Source organism: Eupeodes corollae, chromosome 3 (genome assembly GCF_945859685.1).
Source record: "Eupeodes corollae chromosome 3, idEupCoro1.1, whole genome shotgun sequence".
NCBI lineage: Eukaryota > Metazoa > Arthropoda > Insecta > Diptera > Syrphidae > Eupeodes > Eupeodes corollae.
Window position 1 is genome coordinate 116750913 of NC_079149.1, and position 20965 is coordinate 116771877.

Here is a 20965-nt window from a genome sequence, read left to right on the forward strand (position 1 = left end):
CATCGTCATAATATTCTTAACTTGTTGTGCAGTGTTGAGCATGCTGCAGTTACGTCATCGACTTGTCATATGTCATATAGCACCGCGTGAACAAAGCAATCACCTCTTTTGTATACATATCCATCAGAAAGGAAATTCATGCAAAAAAAAGATCATAATACAAACTATATCGAGCTTATACCATACATAACGAATGCAGGATTACTTCTCTTAATTCCACTCCTAGCACCCTGATTCGACGATGACTATACGCTACACCGAGCGTTCTGGTAGCCTATATCTGCTTCCATCAAATCATCCAAAAATGAGCATATACAACCTACCTATTTATATGTGTGTATGTAAATTATTATGAAGATATGAAAATGTGCATGCAATCCAGTCATGTCGCAAAACACCACACTCACAAATTACTCCCTCTGTAGGAGCTTTCAAGTAACCAGTTAGCGACTCATCCTTTATCCCCGAGAATGAGTTGTATATCAGTCAAAACTATCATCGCAAAAGTTCTTCCCATACTGACTAGCTTTTGCCTTCATGTCACCCTATTACCACCCATGGCAGCGTTACTATATCTGCAATGTACTGTACCACCCATAATGGCTCGGATGTGCCGCATGTACCATACACATGGAGTCAAGCGAACAACGAGTGTTCGCATAAGGGCATCAGGACGAAGTAGGTATATGAATTCCGTTTCAGTAAAGGAAGGTGCCGTCACGCCGACCGTGCCATCAGGAATCACACCACTAGTATGCGGTGCGATGTGGTTGTTTCCAGAACGCGCGCGTCCCGCAAACCAAAGTATGAAAACTCAAGTAAATGAGTCCTTCACTGTTATAGCATGATGCATACAAAGGGCTACAGTGATAGCAAGTATAACGAGTAACGTCTCGTGTGAAGCTTCTGTTATAAGCTGCTGCTGCACTTTCAACCCAAAGACGAAACGTTTGGAGCGGTCGGCGCGGCGGGGCGGTGCTGCAGAAAGCAACTCCCCAAGAAGGACCTTACGATATGATGGAACGGTACAGAGAGGGTATATAATATAAGAGTATAGTAGCCCTGCATAATAATTTATTCATTATGCACAAATTTATGTTAAAAGTTTTTTGCCTAAAGTTAGCGTTTCGAAGAGCAACCACCCGGAATGATGTATGACAGAAAGTTGGGGCGGGTCGCTCGCACAGCACATACATTATGGTACCCTTACCACACAAACACATCCACATCTAAAACAGCACTGAGAAATAAATGAATTCCCCAAATGCAATATTAAAGGGTACTTTCCCAGTAGTTCCAGTTTCGATAGTTTTGGGTCTTCCCGACCCGAAGCACGCTCGTAGTGGGTTTGAAAAGTTTCGGGCTCATACTCAGACTGTAAAGTGCAGTTGTTGCTAGCAGCGCAGCGGTAGGGAGACGCAGGGCAAGTAACTTTTAGTGAACCCAGAAAAAAAGAGCAACGGGAAGCGGAGGACTCTCCTAAAGGAGTTTTGCTGTGTGTTGGCGTGCATTAGAAATGAAGTGAGTCAATCTATCCCTATATTCCGTTTGCCGTTCAAGACTCTTCTTCTCTCTATACTTTACTAAGTACCTACGGTTTTTTTAGGTTCTATAGGTATGTAGAACAAAAAATAACCGTGCCCGCTGCACCCCAAGCCTGAGACGAGACCGAACTCGAACACGAGCCCGTCACCGCTGCTCCCAAACATCAACAAACAGAAAGCGCATTCCTCGAAAAGACCATTTTGAAGAATCTACTACATACTTCTACGACTACCCCAAAGGAGTTTCTATATTTTATTTCTGCATAAGCATTCCATCCATATCATCAGGACAGGACTATAACGAGACTATATCAAGACGAGCGTCGACGACTATACCAAGAGTACGATACGAGGTCGACGAGCGACGGTAATGTAAACATTTGTATGCAGTGTTGCATTTACCATTCCCAAAACTAAATGCAGTGTTTTTGAATGTGAATAGTTTAGGAAACTTACTGTGACGAGTGGCGGTGGCGCGGGGCGGTGCATAGCGTGATACTGATGGTGGGATCATGAATTCTGGGTCTGGGTTCTGGGATAGATTGTCCAAGGCGATCATTTTAAGGGGAAAACCTTAAAATAAATATCGCAAGACTTTCCCTAAGACATTCTTCACATGCGAATTGTACGGGTAGTCAAGTCGAATCGTTTCGGTATCTAGAACTTTTACTTCGTAAAAACGTTATTCGTCCTTTGAATTTCTTTTTTTATTTTGTCTTTCGTACATATATAAACTGGAGCAGCCAGGGAATGTTTTATTTATTTGTCATTACCTGAAGTACTTTGATATTACTTTATATATGTCTTTATTACTTTTTTCGTTTATTTTTTGTTGTTTTTTGTTGGGTAGGGTTCGCTTGGTTGGAAAAAAGGTAATATGGTTTAAGTTAAACTAAAGTGCTTTATAAATTAAGACTTTGGAATATTTCATGAGAAATACTTGGGAAATGTTATTATAACGTTTGGTAATTTCTTCATCTGGCAAGCAAAGAAAATAACCCTTACAAAAGATATAATAATTTTGAGATAACCTTTTTGAGATAGAAAATTGCGTGGAAAGAATGTCTGAATGAATGAAATTGTCCAGGTCTTAACAAGACTAAACATAAACTATACAAAAAGTTGACTTAATAACTTTTTTCAATTGCAAAAAGTCACATCTTCTACGGTGTACGAAGAAAGACACATTTTGAAGGTTTTAAAATTTGTTGTGAGTACATAACCTTAAAGTTAACGTAAAAATATGCGGTTTTACGAAAACCTGCAAGGCCATCAAAACGAAAGAAGATTGGAAATTCTTTTTAACCTTGATATCTTGTTTTTTAAGGAATTCCAGACAGTTTATGGTGCATGTTGAAAAAAATTAAAATTTTACAGAGTCACAAAGAAGGTAAAGAAGGACACTTATTGCATTAATTTGTCCTTAGCTTAACTTGCTAACTTGTTAACCAGCCACCCATTAATTATATTCAAAGGGAAGGTAGAGGTTAGTTATTTGCGTGACATCGATGGCTGACATGCATTAAGAAATTATTATAGAAGTTGTCTGTCATGTAAAAATGTGTTTTATTTTTATCTTTGTGAGGTGGATTTTTTTTTATGGATTTTTTTAAATTGACCCCGATCTAGTTTTAGAAGGAAAAAAAATAAAATTATGTCAGTAATCCTTATGAGTATTGCATTGTTTAATTTCTTTTCTCTAGGAGATAGCGTATTGCTCTTTCGATAAGATTTTTAAATTATGAAAAAGTGTTATCTTCTTTAAATTTCCGCAAGATTAATGAAAACATTTACTTAGTTCAATATGATACTTTAAGAAAAATTACAATTTAATAATTACTTATCTTTTATGAATAAAAAAAAAACTGAAAAAAGTCATTCAAGAATCCAATGGCTAAGAACTGAAAATACTTATATTCAAGCAACTAGTAAACTAATCTGTAAAAAAAGGTATATGTGCTATTATTCCATGAATTTAGTTACAAAGAATATGAACTTGAATTTAATGCTGCGAAAACCCAATGCTGTCGTGTATCGTTAAAGCGAGATATACCCCTTTTGCCATTTTCAATGGATGGTACTTGCAACAATGAGACTGAACACCTCGATATTCTCGGTATGTGTGTCACCAACAACCTCTTGTGAAACGATCACATATGAGATGTTGCCAAAAATGGCGCAAGGTGCTTGGGTTTCCTTAGGTAATGCAAGAAATATTTCACCCCTTCTGATCTGGCTGTTATCTACAAGACTTATATATGTCCAAAGCTTGAGTACCCCCATCTCTGGGCTGGTGCTCCTGCAACTTACTTAAGCCTCTTAGGTAGTATTGAACGTAGAGCATTTAAATTGATAGATGATAATATCATCATAATTTCATTTACTTCACTTAAACATCGTCGTAAGGTTTCTTGTCGGACCCTTTTTTAATGAGCAAGCTGAATTCCTCCTCTTAAACAGTTCAATCGCGCTTCTAGGAATGCTCATCAGTTTACCCCCGAGCTCAACTACGGTCGTACTTTTAAATACAGAGATTCGTACTTTAGCCGTACTACGCGAATATGGAATGCCTTACTACACTCTGTTTTTCCTAGTCACCGACACCGACATCTCTTTTCAAACCCTCTCTTCTTTTTCCTAGCGCTCACACTGTGTCTGCATAATAAGTGTAGTAATATCCCCTCAAGTGTGTGCTTATTAAAAAATAATATATATTATTTTATGAAGATGGAATTAAATATTTTAGTTATTTTCAGCAAATATCCCATAAATCGGCAGCAAAATTATCTGCGATTTTTTTAAAATTCAGTAAAATTCAATATACTTATTAATTCTAGTTTTTGTGTTGCCTTATAGCAACTTTTCAAAGATTTTTTTTTGTGAATATCAGATTTTGATGCGTACATTTTCTGACTAAGTTATTACTAAGAATAGAAATCGAAATGACTTTTAAAATGATGTTAAGTTTTCTACAATGTTCCATACAAAAATGTTCAGAAAAATGTTTGCACTTTTTAAAACAAAGTAGATTTAAAATGAGCTTACATTTATATTTCATATTTTATATTTCATATTTTAAAAATTGACAATTCCAGCAACAATTTTTCACAGTTCCAAGCAAAAACTGATAAGAATTTATCACCAAAAACTTGAACCAAATAATTAAACTTTTTGAAGTTTTTTCTTTAAATGAACTTTCAAATCGTATTTCCCTGCTAATATCCCATATCTGTATGAGGCTAAAAGATTTTCGAAGCCAAAGTCAACAAAAGAAGAAACATGTTTTGGAACACAACATACTGTTCTAAAAATTCAAGTATCCCAGAATAAAGTTTTCATGAACCTCTGAAGTTCAAAGACGAATTTGTCAAAAAAAAACTAGAAACTTGTTTATATTCTTAAGCTTATATATATGAACCTCCCCAAAAATGTAGTCTCTGCGTAAGCTTTTCATTCAATAACATTTATCTTCAAATCTGTCTTTTCGGATTTGTTTTCTGAAAAATTAAAATTGTGTTGAAATATCTCTAAAAATAGGTTCTTAAAATAGGTTCTTTAAACAACCATGTATTTACCCTTATCTTTTGGGTTCTATAAATAATCATTAGCCTTGAGACAAAAATCTTTTTTGGCTTAAGATGCTGTGAAGAACGATAATAATTACGATTAAAAATTAAGGTGGTTATAAGGATGATGGGTTCATTTTTGCTTAAGTGTAAGTTTATTTTGTCAAAAAAAGCATAATTAGACCTTGGTGCCTGTCTAATTGAGTTTTTGTTAATACCTAGCTATACCTACCCAACTCAATTGATATTTTCACTTTTAATTAAATGTATATAGCCTCTAAAAAATAAAATAAAATAACATCTTAAACATCACTGCTTTTTAATTAAACACCTATATTTACCTGTAGCTGCTTCTATAGCTGCTATATAAGCTTTTAATTGAAAAATAAAAAGCCAAACAAAATAATTCGAACATCGAAACCATATTATCCAACCAGATTAAAAGTACATCAACTCCCCTTTTTAAATTTTTCGTGTTTTCCTAATGCTGAATATTTATTAAAAGCAAAAATAAAAAAAATGTGTATAGCTTAAGAAGAAAATAAATAAAAATCAATGTTCCTTGTGATTTGTTAATCTGCCATCCGCCATCCGCTCTCTTTTGTCACACTCTTACCTGACTTGAATCAACAAGTTAGCATCAATTTCCTTCATCATCCCATCTTTCCCAGCAGCAGTAGAAGCAGCAACATCACTCGATGCCATTAGATCAAGATATTTCATCCTTAATTTAAGAAAAAGTATAGAACACAATCTATCTATCTATATACAAAGATACAGATAAAGATACAGCCCCGGGGGAGACATCACCTCTGCTCTGTATTGGCATCTCTCTCCTCTACATTCTCCTCATCGTCCTGGTTGTCGAGAACCAGCATTATCCTAATCTTCTTCGACTTCTTCGATATCTCGCCTTTTTGCGTTGGTGTTGTTACATATTTTTTTCTTTTTTTTTGTATTCCAGGATTCTTTGGCGAATATTTTCCTCACTCTTCTCTTCGTTTTGTATTGAATTCATCCTAGCGGAAACTAAAAAAATGAAAATAAAAACCACGACAAAAGAATAAGAATACGAATTCGTCTTCAAATCTCTCTCCCTACTAAAAACATAACACCAAGTTTGTACATCAACGGTTTTATATTCTTTTCATTTTAACTTTTGTATGGATGTTAAAAATATCAAGGATATCGTCAAATTAGTAACATTTTACTGTTATATTGAGAAACAGTGAATTTCTTTCCTTTTCTTTTCAGATTGTAAAAAAAGAAGCCAAAATAAGCGAATAACGAATAAAGGAGAAGAGTGGTATGATAGTTTATTCCACTGTCAAAATGTCACAGGTGCCATTTATCGCTGACTTAAGCCAGATCCAGATCCCAGTTTGTTGCAGTTTTACAAGACAAATCACATGACGACAAAAATCTGGCATCACTTTTTTATCCTTCGTACTTATTTTGTCTCTGTATTAAGTGAGAAAAGTTCTTTTTATTCGTGTATATATTTTATTTTTTATTTTTTTTCTTCACTTTATAAATTGTATATATAGTAGTGCTGGTGTATTGGTGTGAGTAAATATTATTAATTCAAACAAGCTAAGTTACAAAAAAATCGGTTTGTTTTATATTTCTCAGACATTACATGTAAGTTTTATAAATTGGCTGCACTTTACAAGGAAAAATTCCTTTTTTAGGTATTTATAAATTAGTAAACATTTCCAAAAATGCATAATATCTCAGAAAAAATAGGCAACAATTTATTCAGCAGTAAACACTTACACTTACACTTACTTACAAAACTATATTTGTTTAGAATGAAGTTTTCTAAATAAAAGGTACAATAATTCTAAGTTGTTTGAAACTAAATTTCTTAATTTTTCTTTGGAAACTGGGAAATTCACTTTCCGTTTAAGAGGTTGAGATTTAATCCATTATTAATACCACCCACTAGCGCCTTTCCTAACGTATCTTGTGATAATCGTTTAGAAAAAATAGATAAGTAAGTAGCCTTCCCTCAAAAAAACTCTTGGAAAAGTGAACTTAAGTGGAAAGCTTTAATTTTCTGAATGTTTTGCATACTTTTTTGTTTGGCGTGGATCAAAAATATTTTAAGATTTTAGAAAGGAGAGAATGCTGAATTTCTCTAAACCTTTATTTCTAAGAATTTACTGAACAACGAATAAGGTCAATAGGAGTCTGGAAACTTAGCGATATAAAGTATAATATTTATGATATACCTATTTGAAATATTGCTTAGAACACTATAAGAAAGGTTTTGAACATTTTCAAAAACAAAATGCAAGACTGGGTGCCACAAACTCGCTTCTTTATCCAAAGGGACTGCCTAAAAATATTTCCTGTATTTGATTATTTAAAAATGTACCACCTGTCAGAAAAGTTTGTTTTCTAAAATTTAAATGCCATTTGACTTCTCAAAAACCTTTACTTTTTAAGAATTTTGATTTGCAAATCGTTAGAATTAGAATGGTTTTTTTTAATCAATTGTGTATATATAAAATTTATCAAGTATAGTCATAAAATATTTTTAGTATGCCGTTATTTAAAGTGGTTTAATATACGTTTTACATTTTAATTTCGTAAGAACTAACAAGCCCTTTTCTCTAATTTTCAAAAAAAATGTTTACTATTTTTAAGTCAAAAATAAAAGGAATGACATTTTTGATCATTAAATATTAATGAGACAATATAAGAGCTTGAAATCGGTTTTTAATTCTTTAGAAAATTTCAAAACAAAATATTGGTTCTTTAGGGGATACCCTTCTGGATATATATACATATTTTTTTATATTGAAAGAAGCCAAATTATAAAAACATATTTAAACAAAGATTTAAAAAAAATCTTTTGGTTTGTTTTTGAGTAAATTTGAATTTTATATTTTAAACAACAAACTTGTTTGGGGAATACTTTTATTTTAAGTATTAAAAAAAAAAGAAAAATGAGTTTAGCGACTCAAAAACTAAATTCAAGATTTGAAGGTAATCGACCCCATGCATTGAGCTGTAGAGTGTAGGGGCCAGTATAGACAGACATACAGACGGACAAAAGGACGCAATTATTTTTTAACTCCTTTACCATCGTAATGTCATGTCCGATTAAAATTTCGAGTTCAAAATTTATTACGATTCCAATATTTTTCATTTTTTAGCTTGAATACAATTTAAAAACAGCCTAACGGAAATCTGCTTAAGACTCTAATTTCAAAGTTTGATATTCAATGTTGACTAATAGGTTCGGCTGTAGAAAGAGAGGATAAATAGACAGAATGTTATACAGAATCGCCGAACTGACTTTTTTTTACTTCCCTGCCATCGTAATGATATGTTTGATTAAAATCTTTACGCTAAATGATTACTTACTTCTTCTAGTAGGACAAGTAACGTTTGGACAATAAGAAAATCACCAAGTTTTCTTACTTGGAGGTGGTCTGAATTGTCTACCAAAATCGTGCACATACACTTAAGTTTTCTGAAGTTTAAACCACAGCGGTCTTCAAAGCTTATTTAAACCATGTCATCGTGTATCTGTAAAACGCCAGATTATTGGTAAATTTGTCATTTGGGACACACATTTTAAAGAAGTAAAATGACGTTAAGATCTAACCCAAACTTTGTTTCAATTAAACGTAGATTTGGAAACTACTTATAAAAATATTCTGTAGTTAAACGTATCCACTATCCAAAAACGTCTTTAACTTCAAGAGAATCACGGATTAGACCTTAGTTAAAAAAAACACCTTATTTTTTGGGAAAAGGTCAAATAAATTTAAACCTTGATTTTGAATTTTTTCTGAAAAAATTAATTCAATCCAGTGGAATTAAATAGAAACCAACTAAACGTTAACTTTTTTCAATTAAGTCAAATTTGTTTAATTAAGTCAATAAACGAAACTCAGAACTACAAAAAACAATCCTCTTTGTAAATCTAAATTTCCATGAAATTTGAGAATTAACATTATTATTTAATAAAACATAAATCATTTATCTTCAGTTTTAAAAAACTGAACGAGGAAATATATACATACATACGTAAAAAATAAACAATTTTTTAACAAATAAAAATACATATCAATTTTCATGAAAAATCAGAAAATCCGCTTACAAAAACAATAGATGATTCAAATGTTAACGAACGCAAAGAAAAAAAAATACAGTAACAACTCTACTCTACTCCCAGAACGGGCAAAACCAGAACTCTGAAGCGTAAAAAATGCTTCGGACATGCTATCTTTTTTTTTGGTCAAATGTAAGCTCATAATATCTTTAAATTGAAATCATTCTCTGTTGCGTATTTTGCAAAATAAATTTATAAATAAAAAGAAAGTCAAAGCAAAAAAATATAACTACAACAACATCAGAAAAATGAAAACGAACACAAAAAAATCTGAAAAAATATTCCTTTATGTGTCCAGGCTGTCAATTTGCATTTTAATTTCAAATAAATTAAGCGAGCAGCTTTTGCCCTGTCACCATTGCCAGTTCCATCAATATAAAGGCATAGCAGTGCAGAGAACTAGTCAAGCGTAGACAGCCCCATAAATTCTAAAACCAAATTACAATCTAACAGCATTTCATATTTGATTCCGTTCATGTCCTTTGGCAGGATTTATAGCTTTTGCAAATATTTCGCCAATAACTCGAATCGAAACACACGCTCACACTAACTCAGATATCTAATAATAAATATAACAAAAAATAGAAATACAACACGAAATATAACAAAGTCTGGCCTGGAAACTTTTGCTGGACAAGCGTAAAGTGCGCCTCTCCTTCTATTGCTTTGCTTGCTGATATGGTTCTGTGTCCTGGGTGCTGGTAACGTCATTCAGGAGTATAGCTTTATAAAATTATTATTTCGCTATTTTTTATATTGCCATCTAGCTATGCGAGTACCCTTATACTAAAGTCGCCCTCCATTCGACTCTGATTTATTGATTGGCCGACAAGTCCGCCAATAAACCGGTACACTTCATTGGCCGATAAATTTTCCATTGCTTAAGCTCTTGATATTCGACTAGGCAAGCTTGGTTACGATTATAAGGTTTGAGAACAGAACAGAACAGTCCAGTCCACTACACTAAACAAGCCATACGGATACCATAGAGATGTTGGATTAGCCCAGACTAACATTGTTCCCCGACCAACGACGCTACATCGACATAAGGAGTAGCAGTTGGTATAGGTACTATCCAAAACTGGGTGCTAGCCAGATGAAGCACCAAGTCGGCTACATTGAGAGAGAGAGAGAGTGCTCCAAGCTGGCAAAGTGAATGCATTTGTAAATATAAAATAAGACCCACTTTGAGTTTTTAATAAAATTCCCTCTAAAATATTTATGACTCCGATGTAGAAGCCATCAGCAGCAGAAGGAGGTACGGGAGGAGTAGCAGAAGGAGGAAGAATATAAGGCAGATTCGAGGGTCGGATTTATGGAGTTCAACAGACGTCTGAATGAGAATTTTTCCTTTATTATATTCGTTTCATTTTCACTTTTTTTCCTTTCTTTTTGATTTTTTGTTCCCTCTGTTATTATTTAGGTAGCTACTACCAGTATAGGTACTCGTGGTATTTTCTTGAAAAGGAACGAAATTCGGGGCATAAGAAACGAAATTTTTATTTTTAATAAACCATCCCGCCGCCGCCCTAGGGAAATTTAGTCAATATTTTAAGAAAAAGTAGAATTGGATTTTTGCGCATCACGCGTTTGGTACAATTTTTATACCTACCACCTTGAAAAAAGGTAAGCAACGCCAGGTAGGTAGGATATTTGGGAAGTCGAATGTATAAGTTGGAAAAAAAACTCAAAGAGAAGTTAAATCTAAAAGGCGCAATCATCAGACTCTCAGACTATAAGTACCTACATATATACATCTAATCTTTGTTAAGGACTGATTTACGAATTTTTAAGAAAATCTTGATTAAAATAAAAGCTTTTCTTTTAAAATACGCTCAAGTTCTTGGACTTTGTATAATCTAAAGGTTATTCTGTCAATGGTTGGGTGTGGAAATATTTCTACGAAATATAGGAAACATGGAGTGTTCTGTAGAAATTTATTTTTTGAAATAAATATTTCACTATAAATATTTTGACAACCCTTAACATTACAGTGATATACAAGCATCAGAATTGGATTCAAAAAACCTTTTTTTATAAACGTATACATTTTACATAATTAGAAGATCTTTTAAAAACAACATATAAATGTAAACAAATCTAAGAAACAAACATTTTTAACAACGTTACTAACATTTTTTGTTCTCTTCTTTGTTGGATTAGAAATTACCTTTCGGACTATTCAATTCAAGTAGTATTGGAACCCGTCCAAATGTGTTATCCACAAAATAAATGCTGGTGTGCCCTAGGGCTCCGTTTCGTCTCCGACGCTTTTTGCTAATTTTTATAAATGATCTTTTGCATGAAACTTCTTACCCACTTCATTGTTTTGCTGATGATAGTACCCTTTTCATATTAGTTTTTAGATTATCATCCTTGTTCTTCGTGGACTACCAACGGAAGAGTCTAATAAGCTCATTAAATTTTGATCTTGACAGCATTGTTCAATGGGGAATCAAAACCGTGTAAAATGTAATGCTTCGAAAACTCAATGGTGTCTACTGTCGCAAAAGCGTTAAAAGGGTATTCGCAGCACAATATGAAAAAAAATATTATTTGAAAAATAATAATATTGGATTGTTTTTTCAATACTGTATTCGAATACAAATATGCTTAATTTTTTAATCTATACTAAAATTATAAATGCGAATGTATGTTTGTTTGTTACGCTTTCACGCAAAAACTACTTAACCTATTATCACAGATAATAAATTTATACAGATGTCTCACCCTTATGGCGAGAAATGATATATGAAACTGAAATCAACCAAAAAAAGAGCTTTTTCAAAAAGTTTCAACACATTTACTAAATGTATACACGAAAGCTATTTTGCCCGTCTTCTTTCCTATGAATGAAAACTAAGGCAAAGAAAAATCTGAAATCATTTTTGTATGTTCTTTTCCTCTCATAATCCTAATGCACAGTAACACATAATACACCATGATCATTCTTCACAAATGAAAACAAAACTCGTTTTATTTTGATTTTTTGTGGTGTGGTGTGGCTGGTGATGCGTTGAAAATAGGTCCGGAGAGTTGATCGCTTGTCGACGACGAGAAAAAAAATATTTACAGTTGGCTTTGGAAATAGAAACAAAGTTAGGTCAAGGTTGTCTTTATAGATCGAGTTCTTATAATGGGTATGTAAATGCTAGCTGCGTGCATTCATGTGGATTTTTTTTTTCAGTTTTATATCTTTTTAAACGTAATGAAGTGTTGTTGACTGGTGTCAATTGGATGATGAGGTACCTATGTCCAATGCACATGTATGTATGTACCTCATTGTACATAATGTGTCAACAATTAAAATAATATTTTTTTCTAGTTTGAAAAAAACTGATCTTATTTTTTTTATTTAAGAAGATAAATTCCTCAAAATAGACAAGTACATTTTGTGCAGCAAAAAATAAAATATGTACTGTTTTCTGTTCAAATAAGGATTGTTCCTGTGGATTTGTATTGCCCTTGATTTGTATGTTTCCTTGCCATAGACTCGAAATAAAAGATTTTTGAGAAGATGTCTGTGCGTGCGTGTGTACGTACGATCGCGACGTTTTTTCGTCGTCCATAGCTCAAGAACCAGAAGAGATATCGACTTAAAATAAATTTTGTTATATAGATAATAGTGCAGAAAAATACAGAAAGGGCTCTCAAGAAAATTGCGTGGGTGGTTTTTTTTTATAATAGCAGTTTGCAAAAAAGGTGAACATTTTGGTTAACCCTAAATATCTCACAAACCCATGACGCTAAATTCAATTTTATATTATGTATATATTGAAACGTGATAACACGTGATTGGAGAAAATATCCAATTAACTATTTTTTTATAAACCAAAATAACTGAAGAAGAATTTGTCACCACAAAAATTGTACGAACGAAAAATGGTTTTATCTCAAAAATAATTTTGTGCAAAAAAGAATAACGGGGGAGAGTATGATAACTAGGCGACGAAGTTTAATAACAGATTTGTGTAGAACAGTTAAAAACAAGCATTTTTTACATTGGGAAGGGGGGGGGGGGGGTTATCACCCTCCGTTTAGGTGGTAGGCGTTATACTCAGTCCTTGACCCATATTTATGTAAGCAAGGAAAAAAAGAAAAGAAAAGTACAGTAAGTCATTTGGCTTTACCCAGAATGCACCACGAGGAGGTAGACTTACATTGCATTCCACGTCCTAGTCTAGTCAGTTTGTTAGTTAGTCACTCAGTGGGTCAGTTAGTCAGTTTATTAAAAATAATGTTAGTTCATCTTATAAGAAATATTGAATTGACAGTTTTAAAGAAAAAAAAAACTAAACAATAACTAACTAATTTTATTTATGTAATACAATATTTGTACAATGAACTTTGGGCATACATTTTTTAAGCATTCATAACATTTATTAATTTTCGTATTTTATTTTTTGGTTTGTTTTCTTTACTAACGGTTTGATCAAGAAACCATTTGCAATTTTTCCAAAGTATAACTACCATTAGAAAGTTTATTAAATCAATTTTATGCTCATAGCAATTACTGTTCACATTAAACCAGTCTGGAAATTGTATATTTGTCGCCTTTATACATTCTTTGATTATTTTTTCTCGTAAGTTAGATACATATGGATATTTTTCAAAATAAGAAGAAAATATTTTCACATGAAGACGGCATACTTGAAAATAGGTCTCGGTTGGCCATAACAGAAGTGTCTTTTCTTTTGAATTTTCGTACTCTTTTAAGCTTATTAATATTTCTGTAAAATTAAAACTGTGTTTGTCCTTGGACATTTCTCTAACACAATCTTCACAGATCTTATTTATTTTTTTCATCGTTTTGAAAAAGCAATATCCTGCAAAATATCTAGTACCAAGGTCGTTGATCTCAGGCACCTTTACAATTGTTGCATCTTTAGCTTGATTATATTCTACATTGCTAACATTGATGTCATTTTCAATGCATTCGGTCACATCAAACATTTCCTCGATTTGAGGTTGCTCCTTGGATTTATCTTCTGTATCGCTCTGCAAAATGGCTTTCCAGTCTACCTGAAGATACTCCGTATCATCTTCTTCGCAATTGGAACATTTTGAATTAAATAAGAATTTGAGCGATATAACTTTGGCTAACAGGGCACCGAATTCTGAAACACTGGGATTACTTTTGTTAACGTTTCGAGCTCTTATCTTTCCAAATAAGTTTTCCAATGGATCTTGATTAAATTTATTTACATATACATGGTATAAATCGTTATACTCTTTAAATAATGCTTCTCGTATGCAAAGAATGCTTTCAATTGTTAATGCTAATCCCTTAAAACAAAACGGTCTATTTCTTGCATTTATTAGCTCTATATTAAGTAAATAAAGCTTCATTTCTTTTATAAACAATATGTTTTGGTCATTTCTTATGAGTGCTGGTTTTCCATTTAATAGATCAAACAGACGATTAATTTTTTTAATAAATTCTGCTGTTGATTTTGAAAACTGATTTATTTCGGCCGGAAACTTTCCCAGTTTATTTAATGCTTCAATTCCACAGGCAACAGATCTACTTAGAATTTGAGCAGCCAACTTTACGCTCATTTTCTGAAATTCAGTTGGGTCTATATGTGCTGAAGTCAGTCTCGGACATATTTTAGTGGTATTACATTTTTCACTATTATAAAGGTATTTAATTACCTTCCAACTTACAATTCCATCAGAAGTTGAAAAATTGTATTTTAATAAATTATTCCTTATGCTTTTGATAAGGTGTGGAATATCATACATTCCATATATTTCTTTTTCCTTGTACATAAAACTGAATTTCCTTTCATCAAGATTTAATTTGTTAAACAAGCTACGATTTGTAGGGCCTTGATCGCAGCATATAGCTCTTACGTTTAGATTTAGGCCTGTGCATATGTCAAGACAATTATGTACTTCAATTTCAAGTTGCTTCATAGGAATATTGCTTGGACACACAACATGATATAAAACCTGCTTAAAATTACCACAGACACTGCGAATCATGAAGACGCATGCAGATTTAGCCAAAATACTTGACCTTTGGTTCTTTCCATAGTCAACAAAACCTTCAATTTCATCCTTGAATTTATTGTACGTCAAATTAGTTTGTAAGCTCATTTCGTCAAAAATAAGGTTAACCTCTCTATCTTTTTCTGATAAACTTGATGTAACGTTCCTTATTTCCTCTAAAACTTTAATATTTGGCCCAGGAGAAAGGCTTTTTATATTAATCCATCTATGTAAGGAAGATGGATTGGGCAAGTGTAATCCAAGTTGATCTCTGAGAAAGTTGTAACCGCAGGACGAACGGAAAAAAATGCACTGTGTAATCCACTTTTCCTCATTGGTATATTCTCTTAAGGTTTGCGATAAAATAAGTTTTGCAAAAGTCTTTGTGTTTCGATTTATACCTTCCATTAAATCGATTTCTCTTTCGAGAGAATTCTTTTCGTCAGACCGAAGCCTTTTTTTAGTCTTTTTGAATCGACTTATTTTCTGTAACATGTTTATTTTTGATTTGCGATTTGTCTGTATTTTAATTTTCAAGGCACGATTTTCTTTCTTTAGCTTGCCAATGCTTTTTATATAATATAATTGCCTTTTTAAATGAGCTTCGCAGTTTGTACAGGTGAATTCTATTTCTTCGTTTGATTTTTTTGCTGATAACCTTTTTGACGCACGACTCAACTCTTCAGCATCAAGGTCATTATTACTCATATCAGCTTCATTTCGTTTTTCGTAAGTTATTTTGGCTTTGCTCGGATCAAAATTAACGGATTCACTATCTGAAATGCACACCTCCTCAGATCGCGTCAAATAGAGTGAAGGATATGCATTCTTTCTTAAATATTTTTTTCCGATTAATGCTTTCTCAAAATGTTTGCTACATATATAGGGTCGTTTAAGGCTTTTTACGTGTTCTTGTGACTCTCCTAATAACGATAACCATTGCGTATACTTTGTAGTATCTTTTTTTGGAAAATCAAATAATTTTATATCTAAACGTAGAGTTTTTGCGGCTTCACAATGAATAATTGAACACTTTGTTCTTTTCCAAGATGCCATTTTTACGTTTTTTTTGTATTTACTTTATAATAAAATATTTTGTATGCTAATTTTTGTTTTAAGTATAGATAAATAAGCAATAGGAAGAATTATACACTAATCAGTCAAAATACTAGATTTTGTAGATAAATTTACATATAAATTATTCTTAATTAATAAAATAGGTATAAAGTTAAAAAGTAATCAGTAATATAAACTTATACATAAATATATTAAATGTAATAAATTAAATTGGAAACAAAAATATATCAAAACGTGAAAATAAGGAAATATATTATGAAACAACTCAAAAAAAGAAACTCAAATTATAAATAGAGAAGTAAAAAAATGTAATAAAAACAATTTAGGTAATAAAATACAAAAAATGTTTAGCGCCCGCAATCTTACACCACTTGTATCCTTCAGTTGTTTAAAAGTTATTAAGTTTTGAAAAAAACTTTTGATTTTCTTAAACACTCAGTTAGCACGATTAAAACATAAACCACAAATCACAGATATAATATCTTACTCTTGATCTTAATGAATTCACTTTCTAACTGAAATTCCGATCTGAAAAAATCCTCGAATTCCTAAAAGAGGCGCGAAATGCATTCAAATCAAATGGCAAAGAAATAATAGAAAACAAACCAAGTCATATGCACATTCACTTGCCCCTACTTGCCTAAATGCCCACACAATATTCTCATATATCAATACACAAGCAACTTCTTCTATTCTCCTTACCGGACACCTAACAATCTAACTTTCACAAAAAAATAAACAAAAACAAAGATCTAACATTATCACCCCTTTCTTCTTTTACGCACCAAAACGCGCATAAAAAAAACAAAATATACATAAGACATAACCTACTCCAACTTCCATATACTTCCTTGTATAAAATAGCATTGTTTACATTTGCTTGCAACGGACCAAACTTTGTTTTTGTATTCAGGCAAACAAAATGACAAAGGAGATGAGAAAAGTTTCTAAAAAGAAAAAAAGTATTCAAGGCAAAAAGAGCTTCCTCAGCTTTATTTTTAAAAGCTCTTGTCTGTTAAGGCTTGTCTGTTAAGAGAAAAAAATGTTTCATTTTTTCCCGCTGGGATGAGACATCTGTATATTTATTATCTGTGCTATTATCATAAAACTTTGCACATACACTCTTAAAGGGATTAGAAGTAACATAGGATACTTTAAAAAAAAAAACAAAATTTACGATAAATAAGAAAATTGTTTGTCAAAATATCGTCAAATTTAGCTACTTAAACGCCATCTAGCATCATAGTAATGAAGTTTCAACCCTGAATACTGTAATACCAAGCCACTGTATTACCGACGGTGACGACAATATCTAATTCAATTGAATATAGTTTCAACTGTTTCTAATGTTTCTATATTTATTGTTATTTTCTTCTGTCGTTACATGCAGTATAATACTATTCACATTTTTGAGGTTATCCATAATTTTTGTGGTTAGCTGTTACTTTATTATTTTAGATCTTACTCGCTGATGTTAATTCTTACTCTAACAAACAAACTTACATTCGCATTTATAATATTAGTATAGATGTCCGTCAGAAAAGACCACAAAATAGCAGTTGCTGTAGCTTCGTCAGGTATTGCCGCGACGCTATTAAAAGGCGGTCGTACGGCACATTCCGTTTTAAAATTACCATTGAATTTGGCACAGGAATATTAGCCAATCTGTAATTTTAGTAAAAATAGTTCACGAGGTAGGATGCTGCGAGAATGCAAGCTTTTAGTGTGGGATGAAAGTACAATGTCTCACAAGAAGGCTATAGAAGCTTTAAACCGGACCCTCCAGGACTTGCGAGATAGTACAGATATAATGGGAGGCATAGTAGTTTTATTGGCTGGTGATTTCCGTCAAACCCTCCCAGTGATTCAAAGGGGGACACCAGCAGATGAAATTCAAGCGTGCATTAAATCATCAAGCTTATGGCCGACAATTGAAAAACTCCGCCTGAAAACGAATATGAGAGTGCATCTTCATAATGACGTGGATTCAGGACTTTACGCAGAAATGTTGTTGAAAATTGATGATGGTTGTTTAGACGTTGACGCTGAAGGCTACATATCACTATCAAGAGAATTTTGTAATTTAGTAGAAAGTTATGTGGATCTCATTGCTAATGTTTTTCCGGAATTGCAACAAAACTTGTGTAGTGATCATGATCAGTGGTTGAGTGCAAGAGCAATATTAGCACCAAAAAATGAAATTGTAAATAGGATCAACACTGTCATTTTAAACGAGGTTCAAGGAGAAATGAAGGAATATTTGTCAATGGATACAATTATGGATACGAAACTAAGTACTTCATGTCCTGTGGAGTTTTTAAATTCACTTGAACTATCGGGTGTACCGTCACATAAACTTCAATTGAAACTAAATGTACCAGTAATGCTTATGCGAAATCTAGATGCTCCTCGGCTATGTAATGGAACAAAGCTTCGGATAACAAAATTGGGACAGAATATACTTGGTGCTACTATTTTAACAGGTCCCACTGACCTTCCATTCCAATTTAAAAGGGTTCAGTTTCCCGTCAAGCTTAGCTTTGCTGTTACTATAAACAAGGCACAAGGACAAACATTACAGGTAGCAGGAGGGCATTTTTAGAAAACCCATGCTTCTCTCATGGTCAACTTTATGTAGCCTGTTCACGTGTATCTAATGCCCGGAATTTACACATATTTGCACCCGACGGGAAAACTTATAACATTGTCTATAAAAATATCTTAAACTAATACTTTGTATTTTATTTTTTAAATTGTTAAAATTCAGAATTATTTATTTTTGTTACAGTGAAATATATTTTAACATTTGTTGTTGCATTTCAATAAGCATATATTAAGGTTTTGAAGCTTCATTGTCTGTAGTAATTTTTAAAAATTGTTGATCTCTGCCAAGCAATAAAATTTAGCTATTATATTGACTCATTTCTATTATTATACCCTTACCCTTTATCTCTCATACTTATTTAATTTCTCCACTGCGGGCGAAGCCGCGGGTAAAAAGCTAGTAATCTATAAATACATGTAACTTAGCGTTTTTTAGACCAAAAATAATGGGAGTAGACCCTATTCACATTTTTGGTCAAAAATTCGAATTTTCTAAAAAATTGCAATAAAGATTTGCAATTTTCTCTTTGGTATTTCAAAATTCGGTATCTCAAAAACGCGTCAACATTCCTTATTGAAATTTAAGCTTAAAACTTATATTTGTATGAACTTAATAACTATGCCCACAATTCTTTAAATATTGTTAAGTGTATAAAATTGATTAAAAAATAAAAACAATAACCGTTTTAACAAAAAAAATATGAGCTAAGAATTTTGTAGACTAATTCCATTTGAATATTTGAAGATTATGATTTTGAGACTTTTTAAATGCGTGAGAAACTTTAAATTAATAGGTCCGTTCATTAGATCAAGTTTTGTTCTATTTGTGCTCTTGTTTAGTTCAAATTTAAGAATAACTGAAAAATGATAATTATTTAAAAAGTTACTAATAGTAATGGGCATTCTGTTACTCCAATTTTCCCAAACCTTGTTGATTATTATACTGACATAAGTTCTTTCGAGTTCATGTAAATTTTCATTGATCTTATAATATTAATTTTTCCACTCAAAAAATCTTTCCCAAAATTCAAGATTTTGTCTCCAGATGGCACGGTTTGTAGAGCTTAGAGAAATAAGCAGGGAAATTGTTAGGAAATTATTGTTTAAACAATTTTTTAAAATTAATTTCTGAGATATTAATACACATTACATATTTTGTAAAACTTCGTATTTTCATTCTACCATATATGTATGTACTTAAGCAAATACCTTACATAGCATCAAATCCATCAATATTAATGTAAGAACAAAAAATGAAAGAAAAAAAGTTATATATGATATTATGATACCCTTGCCTGGCTGTGTGTCTCATTTCCCGTTCTTGCAATATATTCAACTTCCTGATCTGAATGTAATAAAGTACTTTAAATTCACCGCATCATGCCATGCAAGAGAACACACCATACACCATATCCAGCCAACAGTATCCATATTCCATCCCATATCCATCCAGTGCACTATTCTGGAGTATAAGATTTGGGGCAAACCTCATGGCTTCGTTGTTCATATCGCCATCACCATCATCATCATCATCATAAGGAAAAGAAATGCACAACTAGATATGGAACTTTTCAGCTCGACTCTCTACTGTAGTCAAGTTCGGGGCAAACCATATTTTCATGCTGTTGCAAATGCAGAACATTAAATGAAAATATGCTCTGAAATGCATATGAAATTCCAATGCCAGATGTTGGTCATTTTCGTATCTCATCCAACCTCTTTTCCACTGTTATAATATAAGGTATAAGGTACAAATGGTATAAGGTATAAAAGCAAGCTCTCTTTCTAATATAATGCAGCTTCACCATACACACAAAGGTTAATGGGGAAGGTTGTCTGCGAGATTACACAAGCTAATGCTTTTCCTGCAAAGGTGAATTTATGATGCCTTCCTTTCAACATACCCACACTTATATAACCGCACCTAAAATACTCAAACTCATACCACAACTTTTTAGACACTGACTCTACTGACTACTGACTTCCACTCTAAACTCAGACTCAGTCTCCGTTCTTCATTTGAAACTATGCTCGAACAACAGGAAGGAGAT

The 20965-nt window shown here is 32.6% G+C and overlaps 2 protein-coding genes across 2 annotated transcripts; one reads left to right on the plus strand and one right to left on the minus strand.

Moving 5' to 3' along the window:
* Positions 1 to 3153: 3153 nt before the first annotated feature.
* Positions 3154 to 16339, minus strand: LOC129950754 (uncharacterized). The gene is made up of 4 exons (XM_056062675.1): positions 14084 to 16339; positions 5921 to 6023; positions 5727 to 5834; positions 3154 to 3169 (listed from the first exon to the last, which is right to left on the minus strand). Exons 1-4 carry the CDS (start codon positions 16287 to 16289, stop codon positions 3154 to 3156), a joined length of 2433 nt encoding a protein of 810 aa, XP_055918650.1. The 5' UTR covers positions 16290 to 16339.
* A 1670-nt stretch (positions 16340 to 18009) lies between these two features.
* Positions 18010 to 18912, plus strand: LOC129950755 (uncharacterized). Its single transcript, XM_056062676.1, has one exon. The coding sequence runs from the start codon at positions 18010 to 18012 to the stop codon at positions 18910 to 18912; it is 903 nt and encodes a 300-aa protein (XP_055918651.1).
* The last annotated feature ends 2053 nt before the right edge of the window (positions 18913 to 20965 follow it).

Coding starts and splice junctions, on each gene's coding strand:
- LOC129950754 (XM_056062675.1), bottom strand. CDS start 16,289: ATGGCATCTTGGAAAAGAACAAAGTGTTCAATTATTCATTGTGAAGCC. Junction 6,024..14,083: donor GCCTGAGATCAACGACCTTG/GTACTAGATATT, acceptor CAACGCAAAAAG/GCGAGATATCGAAGAAGTCG. Junction 5,835..5,920: donor GATGCCAATACAGAGCAGAG/GTGATGTCTCCC, acceptor TCTTAAATTAAG/GATGAAATATCTTGATCTAA.
- LOC129950755 (XM_056062676.1), top strand. CDS start 18,010: ATGCTGCGAGAATGCAAGCTTTTAGTGTGGGATGAAAGTACAATGTCT.